This window comes from Salvia hispanica, chromosome 2 (genome assembly GCF_023119035.1).
Source record: "Salvia hispanica cultivar TCC Black 2014 chromosome 2, UniMelb_Shisp_WGS_1.0, whole genome shotgun sequence".
NCBI classification, from domain to species: domain Eukaryota; kingdom Viridiplantae; phylum Streptophyta; class Magnoliopsida; order Lamiales; family Lamiaceae; genus Salvia; species Salvia hispanica.
The window spans coordinates 30,451,045-30,464,814 of record NC_062966.1 but is presented as its reverse complement, the minus strand read 5'-3'; the positions used below and the strand labels follow the sequence as shown (position 1 = coordinate 30,464,814).

The 13,770-nt window shown below is 35.0% G+C and overlaps 1 protein-coding gene and 1 long non-coding RNA gene across 8 annotated transcripts; one reads left to right on the top strand and one right to left on the bottom strand.

Moving 5' to 3' along the window:
• Window positions 1-2,356: 2,356 nt before the first annotated feature.
• Window positions 2,357-6,957, top strand: LOC125203300. 7 transcript variants are annotated; one of them, XR_007173336.1, is made up of 7 exons: window positions 2,357-2,461; window positions 3,393-3,448; window positions 4,808-4,869; window positions 5,671-5,792; window positions 5,884-5,987; window positions 6,494-6,642; window positions 6,722-6,957. It is a non-coding gene; the product is annotated as an uncharacterized LOC125203300 (long non-coding RNA). The 7 variants fall into 7 exon arrangements; XR_007173333.1 differs by having other exon boundaries at window positions 2,378-2,532; XR_007173338.1 differs by having other exon boundaries at window positions 2,378-2,532; window positions 5,645-5,792.
• LOC125203299 (NAC domain-containing protein 1) lies at window positions 4,553-6,099 on the bottom strand. Its single transcript, XM_048101614.1, has 3 exons — window positions 5,642-6,099; window positions 5,270-5,550; window positions 4,553-5,158 (listed from the first exon to the last, which is right to left on the bottom strand). Exons 1-3 carry the CDS (start codon window positions 5,805-5,807, stop codon window positions 4,799-4,801), a joined length of 807 nt encoding a protein of 268 aa, XP_047957571.1. The 5' UTR covers window positions 5,808-6,099; the 3' UTR covers window positions 4,553-4,798.
• Window positions 6,958-13,770: the final 6,813 nt, after the last annotated feature.

Here is a 13,770-nt window from a genome sequence, read left to right as displayed (position 1 = left end):
ACATGGAAATGTTAGTAATTTATGTGTAATAATCAAATGAGCATAGAAAATGTGTATACATGAATATAGATCATGATTCATGATCATTTGTAAGTTGAGTCATGTTGTTTGATTCTTGCATGCAATTGGCATGTATTAATCAAACTGTTGAACTCACTATTATTGTGATCCACGTGTATTCTGATTTTCGATACAATTGCTTTATAGAAGAAAACTATGAAATCTTTCTATAGAACTTACGCATCTCTAATGTGACTTTTCTGTTTTTAACACGTTCTTCTTCGTGAAGAAATAGAAATAGATAAAAGGTGAAGTAGATAAATGACCACATAAGTGCTAGTCGAATAGACTTGAATTAATTTAATTATAGCTTAATTATAATTGTCGAATAGACTTGAATTAATTTAATTATAGCTTAATTATAATTGACTAATCCACATTAATCTAATTCCAATCCATTCACTTACATAAACATAAACATGTTTATACTCTGTTTAAGACACTTTTTATATGGTTAGGATTTCAAGTTCCTTTATAAATGGTCGACGTTGACTACCCTTGTTCACTAGTTTTCTACTAGTGGTCACTCTACTTTGGCACACTAAACACAATGACAATTTTCATTTATGAAAAATGTAGGAAGACTTAAAAACAAAAATAAGAAAAAGTGAATATGGACATGAGCTAATTATATATTTGAACATCAACATTTAGCGAAAATGACTTTGTCTCAAAGTAAAACTATCTTATAAACATATCGTGAGGTTACTATTGTTCATCTAAAAATGAGCGAGTTGTCAAACTGCCTACACGTAAATATTCTTATAGAGATTCTACTAAATATCAATATGAATATTAGTATGCCATATTGCAACACCTTTTATGTTTATGACTTTTATATGATATATGGAATTAATTCTCTCCTAGGCTGGAAAAGATTGATTCTCATCACTACGGCATAAGAATGTAGAATTCATTACGTATGCAAAGGATAAGGATAATGAACTGCATTAAAAGGTACGTATATATTCATATTTATATAATGAATAAAAGCTTTTTATTCCCTTTGACCTAAATTGACATAATTAAGTCTTTATAGGACCAATACTCAGATTTTTTAGACAGCTTACATGAATAGATGCTGACCCAGAAAGAATTTGAATATCTAAGCAGGAATTTCAATATGTGGTTTGGTTTCGATTAGAAAAGACTAAATAAAAAATGCAAAATTTATAAATATCGATATGTTATTAAATGAATTTGTTGGGTAGTGATATTGGTCCATGATGCTATATTTAAATTTTAAAGTATGGTATACTATTTTTACCTGCACCAAAAATTTAGCACTGTTGAATTTAGCGTACATCTGATTTCAAATTCGGGAAAAATGTTAAATTCAAACAGTAGCAACTCAATTTATAATATGCTTCTTCTTAAAGGAATAGATTGCGAGTTTGATCCACATAAGATGTACATGTGTAAATCTCAAAAATATATTTCACACACAAAAATTTAAACAAAAATTATGGCGTGGAATCAATTGATTGGAAACAAAAAACATCCTCCACACACCGCAAAGAAAATGAAATGGAATCTAGTACTCGTATTATTTGTCGGTAGTGGTTAATTTGGGCTTCGGCCCATTTGGGACATATTTTGTTGGTCTTAAGACTTGACTGGGCTTTGTAAAATATAGTACTACTACTACCTATTGAAAGGCTTCTTGTTTATTTAGGCCATTACTTATTTAAATACTACTGGAGTACTACTACCACCCAATATGGTTTTCCATTTTAATACGAGTATTTTATGTTCCATACCTAAAAATCACATATATTTATTGGATTTAAGGATAACACGTGTAATCATAGTTTCATCGGAACATCATTATACGGGTAAATTAATTTGATATACGATATGTGATATTTTTAAATTGACAGCTCATATAAATTTGGTTTAAATTTATTTTTAAGAGTTGATAATTTTTATTATAAGTGACATGACACTAGAATCAAAACACCGACAATACTATATCAACGCATTGAAAACTCCCAAGTACAATTCTTCTATTTCATTCCGCTGCCACTTCTATATTCATACTTCTTGTTACTATCTATTTTAAAACTTAATAATAACACATTTAACTTGTGCTTTTGTGATGATATTTGGCGGTACTTGTTGCGATTAAAGTTGGGCAGAGTATGTATGGCCTACAATGAGTACACGTTTGAAAATAACAGAATAATTTGAAATACATTAATACTCCATAATTGATATGTGAATCGACAATCGTACGAATGAATTGCTAAATTATTATTGAAAACTGAATTTGAAAGATTATAGAAACGATAGAATGAAATCATTCAATTAATTCATTTCAAGAAGGAACAAAATCAATTAAATATAGGTCACAATCCCCAATGGAAAAAACTAAAGCAGCAAATTACTTCTCCTATCAATAGTAATTTTTTCCGAGCATCTGCGAGATTAAATCTGTGAATTTTCGGCGTGACTAGTTTGATTCTCATTATTGTACTTCTCTGCTTTGCTTTTTGCATTTTTCCTTGTCTTCTTCTCGTTTTCCGAATTTGGACTAGATTATTTGTGGTGAAGGCGATCGCAGCTTTATGCTTGAGCGATAATTGGAGTATGAATCGAAGCCGAAAAAGCGGCAACTCATGGCCGCTGAAACTCTCTTTAGGCTTAGAAAGAGGCTTTTGCCAAATGGGCCTATCGTTTTTCCCAAAGCCCCTTTTGTTCCATCACACCTTAAAATGGATAGAATTCCTCATCCCTAAGTTTCGATTTTCCACAGCCTTTTGCTTCGATTGCGACGTTTTGCGATTCTTTCCGGCTAGGAATGGCATACGCACTCCACATTTTTGTTTGGTAGCTGCAACTGATTTGATTGTAGGATAATTGTGTGAAGTTGAAAAATTGTGCATTTTACATTTCCATTAACTGATTGTTTGATACTTCTATTGTCTTTCATTTTGAATAATGAGTCAGTAGTGTTATTATTAGCCAAAATTAAGCTGTTCATTTAATTTTCTTTACATATAATAAACTGCTTATCTGTTGCTGTTTGTAAGTGATTTTTGTGAGCTTCACTTGATTTTTATGTAGACGAATGATTACGGTTTACTGTTCCAACATGACTTAATAATTGACGAACATGTATTGCTTCGGATAAGGATAATGTATGTATCATCTAAAGATGAACCAATCCACTGCATTCCACAAATAGGAATTGTAAACATCCCCACAAAGTTGGATCAATGATTATGCCATTTTGGTCAAACTAAAACTGCTTTGGTGTTATCCTTCTTTTCTAGGACAATGAGTGATTAGATTGAGATATTTTTGTCATGACCACTCATTGTTGCTTTCAGGGCGTGCTTGACATTAGCTGAATCTGCATTTTGAGTGGAAGTTGTGAACGGAACTGGTAAGACCATAGTTATTGACTGGGATAAATATCATGCACTCTGTTTTGTACTTCATAGCTGCTTTGTGGCATGGATGAACATGTTTGACCACCTCCTGATGGCCATGTTAATAAATATAGAATGTTTATTTCCTTTCCTCCTAAATTATAGTTTATGCTGTTTCATATTTTGACTAGATCAGGTTTGGATAACTATTGGGATTATCATTATATATACTCCCTCCGTTCCCTCATAGCCGAGTCGCTTCTTTTTTGCACTCGTTTTAGGAAAATCATAATAAATAGTTAAAGTGAAAAAAACTAAATTAAGAGAGAGAATAATATAGAGTTTTAAAGTCTTCTCTACATCATTCTCTCTCTTACTTTATTATTTTTCCACTTTAACTATTTATCCCAAAACGAGTGCAAAAAAGAAGTGATTCACTAAGGGAACGGAGGTAGTACTTTTTTAATGGAGTGGGGTGTAGGGGACCTTAAGTGCCATTATATGAGTCTACCAATATCTCTTTTATAGCTTAACATGGAAAGCTGTTTCCCTGTTACCAAATATAAAATCTGATTCAGTCTATAAGCCATTAAGATGCATTCTAGTATAATTTAGTACTGTACTGATCAGTTGAATGAGTCAACTTATAATGGAATCCAGATGATGCTAAGCTCTCCGAATTCTTTTTGCCTACTGTCCTAATTCATTCAAACTTTGATGCTGTATTTCTCATGCAATGTGTATAATAGTAATGGAAAACCGGATTTATACGGCATGAAAACAGAAAATTTTGTGTGAGACCCATGCACGCACACGTGCATGTGCCAAGCATAAAGAGACGTTAAAAACGCGATATTTATCTTAGCGACCAGAAACTTTTCCTTTTTTACATGGTTGCAAGATAAATTTGTATCAATGCGTAATAACACTAAGAAATGTTCCCGTATGCTGCTTTTAATTTAGACTTACGGTGGCGATTTGCATATCAGTATATCACTAATCCAGCTCAGATTTGAAGTACCTTTGAACTCGATTTGGTTCTAATTGGCGGCGCGAGTTGGTTTCCTTAACTTAGTCTATTCCATACTTTTAACTAGGATTCTCTCCTTAGTGATGTATTTAGCACAAATAGGAAAATCTTTATATCACCAAAAAAGCATATAGCACAAATCTAAAAGCAGTCATAAATTTATCTATGGCCCAACACCACTAGATTAGAATTATGTAGCTTAACAGCATATGGACTTGTCCACCACCAGCTACAATGATAAAGCTATATCCACTGTTGACAATGACCATTTGTTTGCCAACATTTTCTGTACACTTGCTGCTGACTTGATCCCTTAATCCAATGTTGTTCTTGTTTACTGCAGTTGAGACACTGGATTCACAAAAATCGACTGATGGACTTGGAGTTTCACGTCCTCTGTGTAAGGTAGCTTAACTTGCCCTGTCTGATACATTTCGGCCCCATTTTCGACTATTGCTTCTTGATTGTTGAAGGGCACAATGTATGCATTTTCATCCAGGAGTTGGGAGATTGAGGTCATGTATTCATACTCCCATAAATGAGTTAGAGAACAAGTTCTCGGGAACTTGTGAATCTGTGGTTCTATAACCTCATTGGCAATCACAGGCTGAATAAAAGAGTCTTCTACTTTTTGCTCAGGAGGCTTTGTTAGATTCTTTTTCTTGTATATCCGACATAGAACCCAATCATCCAACTGAATACACAACAACAAAAAAACATAGTTATTCTCAGATCTGCATCCAATTCGTGTCTATTTCTTGTCTCAAAAACCCGAAAACAGAGTAACCTCAATCTTGTAACTTACCCTCATGGAGCCATTCTGCTTGCTCGGATGCGGCCTTGAATCACCCAGTCTATATTCGTGCATGATCCAATCAGTCTTGACGCCTTTCGGCGGCTTCCCCTTGTAGAAAACAAGAGCCTTCTTCACACCTACGAATTTTGATCTGCTGTAGATCACTTTGTCTGTGCCTGTAGCCTTCCAGTATCCTGAAACAGCTGCCCGATTCGGGCGCACACCATTCGGATACTTCCTATCTCGAGGGCTGAAGAAGTACCACTCACTCTCTCCAAACCCTGCTTTCTCTGTGTCATGCAAAAACAAAAAACCTATCAGTAATAGTAGTAGTAAATGAGATACCTCTGTTTTCAAGAATGTTAATATTTGTTTACTAACCAGGTAATTCCCATGGATCAAATTTGTAGATATCGACTTCGGGGATTATTGAAACTGGGCAGGTTCTGGATGTAGCCTGGTTTTTGAGATAGTACATGATCAGCTCTTCATCAGTGGGGTGAAATCTGAAACCTGGAGGAAGATCAGTGCTGTATGTGCCTACCATTTTCTTTTCTTTCTGGTTAAGAATGATATGACAACTTAAGGCAAATTTACTCTGTTTTTGTGTTTATGTGGTGAAGAGAAATGCTATGAGGAGAAGGAGAAGGAGAGGGAGAAGTGTTTGAAATGTTTGCAAGGCAATAGCTCCTCTATTTATATCTCAACATTTTTGTCATCTTGTGAGGTAAAATCACTTGTGATTGGCTGCTTTCTTGACTTTACACACACACATACATATTATGAAAAGAGTGTGCTTTTGGGTGTTGTTTTATGTGAGTATACATTATACAATGAATGATGCCATGCTGCACCAATTGCGATTACTTGGAATACTACTTGCTCCAATTGTTGATTTTTAGACCTGTGTTATTTTATTTCTTTTCTTGTGGATAACAATTGGGAATATTCTATTAATATAATCCCTTTTTTGGTTAAGATTTCTTGTTCTTTTATGGTGCTTTAACGAACTGCGTTCCAATAATTTAATAAAGTAGTAGTATTTGATAGTCATGGTGTTGGAATTATGGAGCTTAGGGATGGGAAATAAGAGAATTTTCGGGGTTATTCAGTGTGGGTCTTATTTATATATGCCTGCCAATTGTTATTAAAAATAAGTTAAAAATAACACTCATCTAGGACATCGTTATATGATCGTGTTGTGTAGTTCTAATGGAATCAGTTGTGATACAGTTTTACTTTATGAAGCTATTGACATTTTTGCGATGAGGACAAAATGCTCCATTCATCAATTGTGATGAGCCAAAGTTGTAGCATAAAACACGAGACAAAATCAACAGGAAGTACACACAGTCTATCCCAGAACCAATAAAAGATAAGTAGTAAGTAGGAGTACTACTCTTTTATCTTTGAGCTCGTGATTTAGGTCAAATTCTTAAAAGTTATTTTATTTTTTGATAGGTGCATTTTAAATTGACCATGCGGTGTGAAAATAGAAATTCACACCTTTTTAAGAATGTTTTGAAGATGGATGCCCAACCAAGAGAGGAAGCATGCTACTGGATCCTTGGGCAAACATAGAAATATGTTTTATCGATCATAACATTAATACTATAAGCAACTCTCTGTTGCTTTCTTGCTTAAAATATATCGATTTCTCGCATAAATATATCTATCATCATCGATTCCCTGATTCATATGTTTGATCAAGCTATTGACATGAGCTAATCAAATTTGATCTTGTGAAATTTGATTCTTTACTTTCGTAAGCAAAAGTAAATTAGTTTGAAATTTATAATTATTGATTTTATCTAAATCTTAATTTGTACGTGTGTAATAAATTTATTGATAATCATTAGTAGTATTAGATAAAGAAATTATCTTGAGTTTCAGCTTTGAGATACAGTACTGAGTACTCCGTTATCATTTTAGCTTTTCCGTTTAGGAGTTTTTTTTTTTTTTCGTTTAGGAGTTAAAGTTTCACTGTTACACCTACTATTATAGTACTATTTTTTTCAATTTGAACTAGGCCTCTAAATTTAGTCAAAATGTACTAAACTCATTATCAAAACTAGGACTGTGCCCTTGTGGCGGATATACTACTCCCTCCGTCCCACATAATTTTACACAGTTTGCCTTGGCACGAGTTTTAAGAAATGTAATAGAAAGTGAGTTGAAAAAGTTAGTGGGATGTGGGTCCTATTTTTAAAGTATTGGTTTTATAATAAAATGTGAGTAGGAATGAGTTAGTGGAATATGAGGTCCACTACCAAAAATGGTAAAAGTGAAATAGATAAAATTATGTGGGACAGACTAAAATGGAATATTGGGTAAAATAATGTGGGACGGGGAGGATCATACTATAAACATCAAATCACATAGGCGTAATCATGTTTAAAATAGTAGATCAAAAGATAAACATATAATTAGAGGTTTGTGTTAAAATGACAACCTCTCTTAAAATGACAACGTGACAACGCTTATACAGCAATATTATAAACGTTACACAGCAATATCCAACACGTTAGACAGCAATTTATAAATTGCTGTCTAACGTGTTGGATATTGCTGTTCAAGAAAAATTGTTGTTTAAAGCCAAAGCATATTGCTGCCCGTCTTTTTTGGGGGTTTTTTTTTTTTTTTGCCACGTGTCAGCTTATTTTTCGTCCACGTGTATAAATGATTGGTAGGAATGGTGGTATGGTGTTATTTTAAGGGGTGGTGGCACCCTAACATGCCCCTGTAATTAGATTCACAAAAATAGAAATAAAAATAATTTCACACTTGACCTTTCATCAAATTCGAGTAAATAATCAACTTTAGAACATAAAGTTTGAAGTAGTAAGTCAGTTTACAAAGTGACACGTGTTCTTAATTTCCTCGAATAGTCTAGAAAAGAAAGATAAGCATTAAAAGAGATGGTATAATTTTATAATAAGATCTGATTTTTTTACATGTGGCTCTTATCCAGCCACATCACGATTAGGCATATAATTGCTCCACATCAGCTTCTTCAATTCAACGTTAACACCGAAGTAATCTTTTTTAATTAAATAAGGGTAAGTCTCGATTAGTTGCACGTGGTAATGCTTTGATCCACATGATTAATTTACCTTATCAACACGTGTCGTGGCTGATTTGTGCTCTACTAAAAAAAAAATTATATTTCCAAGAAAAAGGAAAATGCAAAACTTTTGTGTAGTTTTTGCTAAAAATAACCGGAAATTATATACCTTGATAAGAAAAAAAAAATCAGTTTCTAATAGTAACATAGTCGGTTGAATCAATTCCATGAAAATTCTGTAATAATAACCGAGCCGTAATTTATAATTATTTTTTTTATCGAGCTCTCATAATTAAAATTAAACTGTGCTCCTTGATTAAAGTTCCTGATGAAATTATCTAAAAATCCTTTCTCGATAAATTAGGGAATTTTAAGAGGAAAGTTACCTCCTAGTAAAATGTGGGATTTTATTGGTTAATAATTTTGTGTCCATTCAAGTTCTCAATATTTAATTGCCACGCGCACTGGTCAATTGCTAGTGGGCTTTGTCTTTATTGACTATTAGATGGAATTTTTTTAGCTTAGATTCCTTAATTACTTCATCCAATCTTTATTTTTGGTCAAATATACTCTACAATGACTTCGTTCGACTTATCGTTATTACATTGGATAATTGGATTGATTATACATACATACACTTAATCTTTTTTATTAGGTGTAAAATATAAAAAGGACAAACCACCTTTATATTGTATTTTGTAGAAATAAAACTATCTATAAATTAGTATGACAAATTTATTAATAGCCTCGTTTTAGTAACTATAGTATCATCGTATTTAATTAAATAACAAAAATAATTATAATTTATTCATTATCCCTGCCGATCCGATTAATAATGTTAAGAGAATTCTATACACATCCTTCTTTGCTCACGATTGTTCATTGTCATGATTCTGGTATAGTATTTTATAATTTTAAATTGGGGACAATTGGGTTGAAATAGTATATATATTTATTAATTTTATTATTTAATTAAATATATGTCTATTCCGAGTGAGGGGAGTGATCAACTGCTAACTAATTAGCAATTTCAAACTAAGACTAAATCTTAGCCATTAGATTAGAGCATCTGCAATGGTCGGCTAGCGACCGGCTAGCCGAACCATTGCAGTCGGCGAGAGCGAAATCGGCTAGCGCTTCGGCGTGGGCTGGCCGATCGGCTAGCCGCCATTGTGGCGGCCCGATCGGCCAGCCGATCGGCCAACGCCCATTTTTGTTTTGTTTTTTTTTATTTTAAAAAAAAACCTATATAAACGCGATTTTCGTTTCATTTTCATTTGCACCACTTGTTTTAACGAGTTTTCTCTCTCTCTAACTGTCGTACAAGAGCATCATCGAGCGATGGATCACAACAACGAGTCCAGGGATGCAGCACGGTATGCATCCCGGGATGCAGGGGGGGTTCAGGGGTCACCGGGAGGGGACACGGTATATCGGCCCTCGCTTGATTTTTTGACGGCTTCGTCTCACACGTCGACCCCAGTGGAGACGCAGTTCACTGGCGATGACCTTCTGTCATTGCATGATATGGGGATCGATCTCGAGGATCCGGATACTCCCGTTCCGGCGAGGCGGGCCGCGCCGAAGAAGAAGACGAGGGGGAAGGCCAAGGCGGTCGGCGAGTCATCGCAGCCCGCTGTTGACGACACCCCTGGCCGGAGGAAGTGGACGGAGGATGAGTACGCCGGGGTGGCCAGGGGGTGGTTGGAGGTGTGCGACGATCCGCTGGTTGCGAACAACCAGCGGGTCGTCAACATGTGGGCGAAGATCAGAGCTGCCTATAGGAGGCACTGCCCGCACGGGAAGGACTTCAGCAACGAGGAGGTCCGGAAGGGGTGGGAGCGCACCAGGGCCGCGGTGGGCCGTTTTGCGAATTTGTACGCCAACGCCCTCCGTCAGCTCAGTAGTGGGCAGAATGAGGACGACGCCCGGAGGATAGCCGCGAGTCAGTTCCCCTTGGAGGGGAAGTATAAGGAGTTCACCTTCTGGGAGTGCTTCTTGTTGCTGAAGGACTCCGAGAAGTTCCGGGCGGGGTGCGACGCTGGGTGGCCGAAGAAGCAGCCGCGACGAACTATAGCGGCGACTACAGCGGCAGCAGCGGCGGATCCCACGACCTCGCCCCCGGATGCCGAGGAGTTTCCATCCCCTCCTTCATTTACCGGTCGCCCCGCCCGGTTGGACAGAAGCGGGCGCAGCGGGCTGCGAGGGGCGGATCCCCCCTATCGCCCCGCGAGGTCCAGTCCTCCGCCCTCCCACCCGCCCCACTCGAGTACACTCTCCATTCGCGTAACCATACGCGGGATCAGATGTACAAGGTCTTCCAAGAGTGGAAGGCCGCCACTGACCCCACGGAGAAGATGTTTCTTCACGAGATGCTCGAGAGCATGCGTGTTGATTTGGAGATCGCGAGGGCACGGCTAGCGGGTTCCGACGTGGGCTCAGATACCACGGGTGGGCGGCAAGCGGCGGCGCGACGGCGACGGCGACGGCGATGAGGAGTAGAGAGCGGCGGGGCTCGTGTGTGGAAGCCCTTTTTTTTAAAAAAAAAATCATGTACTTTTTTTTTTTAAAATCTTTGTACTTTTTTTTTAATGGAATGGATTATTTTTCCCGTATATGTGTCGTAAATTTAATTCCGTATTTTAATCGTAATTTTAATTCCGTAAATGTAGTATATTTTGAATTATTTTTATTGCGGCTGGCCTATGGCTGGCCTAAATCTGATGTGGCAGGTGGATTTTTTAGTGTTGCTGACGTGGCGAGGGGAGAGAATGGCTGGCCTATTGCTGGCCTAAGCACCATTGCGGATGCTCTTAGAAGATCTAGTGGTTGAAATAAAGCCACATGAATTATATTTTTAATTAAGAAAATTAATAAATAAAATTAGAGGGTATTAATGTCAATTCCCTCTCATTAAAATCATCTTAAAACTTTAAATTTACGTAACTCTCTCGATTTAAATTATTTTTTCACAAAAAATATATCAGATTAAAGATAATTTTATAAGGATTCCAACAAGATCTCAATTGCATATGTTCCAACGATGTTCGGATGATGAAATTTGATATTTTTTATTTTAGTTTTCGTAAATGTTGATAACCAGATTTTTATCAACAAATACATTAAAAGATCTCAATAAAACCATGTAAAAATCTCAATAAAACCATGTAAAAATTTCAATAAATATGTGTTGATATTTTCTTGTACTAGTCTTGATATTCTTATGTCGTATTGTTGATGTTTGTAATACGCTATGTTGATTTAAAAAAACATTCACGAAAATTATCTTATGATAACATAATGACGAAATTACTCTTTTGTTGATATTTTATCTACTATTTATTGAGATTCGTAAGATTTAATCTCATCCATTTATTTTAAAATCTAAGGGTGAAGATTTGGTCTTAATTTTGAATTAAGGTGCTATAAACATTAGAACATGGCCCTTACGAGTGAAATGAATACTAATATCAATAGAATCGCCCCACAAATTAATATCGAGTTAATTATTATGCTAAAGACTCAAGGAATATAAAAGGCATCCAAAATAAAACTTGACCAATATCGCAAGGTCGATTAACATGTTGAATTTTTTGTTTAGTCTTATTTGTTTTTTTGCATTTAATTGGCTAACTATTTTTGGCGCTAGTAGTCAGCTCGTCTAATTTCAATGACATAAAATTATTGTGAATACGATGATTGTGTGTGGACACATATATGAACTCCGGCATGTCATATCAATATCATCATCCGTGAGCCAGACCGCAATATATATTTTTGGAAAATTTCGGTATTTTTTTTTATAATTATATGGAGTATTTACGTAGTTAGAATTATAAGTTATATTTATTCATAAGAAAAGGAGTACTAATATTAGTGAGATATTTTTGGAGGAAAGATAGCATGGTGGGGAATTAAGGAGCTAGCAGATGAGGTCACGGCTGCTATTAAAATGATGCAGAGAATGTATATTTATATTTCTGGTAAGCTTTGTTAGATGGCATGATTATTGATTACGTACAATAACTTTAATTCTTTTTCTGGAAATTGTAGCGACAATAGTAGCTTTCATAATATTGGGGAACAGTTGTATTAGGAGAATTTTTTAACTTTGGCATATACTCCTATCTTTAGTAGCATATTTATGCCTTTTAATCAATTTCTTTTTCTAGATATCATAATACTCCTTCCGTATGCTATTAGGAGTTTAATTTCTTGGCGGCATAGATTTTAATAAATGTTAAGAAAGTAGGTAAAAAAATGTTAGTGGAATATAAGTCGCACATATATATATTAGTTTTAAATGAAATATGAGTAGAATGAGTTAGTGAAATATGAGGCTCTATTACTATTTATGATAAAAGTGAACTAGGAAATCTATTTGCAGACGAACTAAAATGGAAAAACGGGACGCGGACGGAGGGAGTACTTAATATAGAGGAAATTATCATACGGCAGCAAATGTAAAGGTTGGTTCTCGTTTAAGAGAGTGGTATTTTTTTTACTTGAGCATCTAGGAAAAATTTCAAATACTTATAAGTTTGCTTGCGAGCATGTACTAATTTAATTGTAAAAACTTAAAGCTTAAATTGAAATTCTTTAAAGAATAAATACAAGAGAAACTGATGGATTTTATACACGACTGCTAAGATTTAAGAGTTGAAAGCATATTGGACAAATATATGACGGACATTAGATTTTGCAATAAATGTAATTAAATTAAATTATGATATAAAGATACATACCTGGGAAAGCGACCTCCCAAGTTCATGCATGTTTCTTTTTTGGTCCTAATCTTATCCTTTAATTGTTGAAATATAAATCTACTCTATATTTCTCAAACTTCTCCGAATTCGGAAATTAAATGAGAATTGCATGCAATAAACAAATCAGATTGCAGGAATTAATCAAAAAGAAAAGAAGTAAAGGAGAATTTCATTGACTTGGCAACCTCCATTGCCATTAAGATTTAAGCATCTGCATTCATTGGTGGCTCCTTTTTTGAGCTTATCTTCAAACAAAGCTGCAACCAATTATTTCTCTATCTTATTTTTTAATAGCTTGTACAAAGATTTTGATTCTATATATTATCGCATTTCTATATACTCCATCAAAAGAATCTTGATACTTATATTAATTGTTCAAATATAGTATAATATAGTTAATGTGAAATTATAATTTAATCCCCAATATATTGTCATCTAATTGGGGGTAAGTATAATTTTAACATATTATATCATTCACCACCCACGTACAGAAGCACGTTTCAATTCGAAATTAGAAAGATAAGCAGATAATGTCATACTTGAAAATATTAGAAAATAAGTGAGTATTTAACTCGGAAATATTTTTAAATTTTGGAAGAATTGTCATCCACCATGATTGCAACTTGTAATTAAAATTAAGAGATTTTTATCCTATGTGCAGTTGCAATAAAATAAACTAT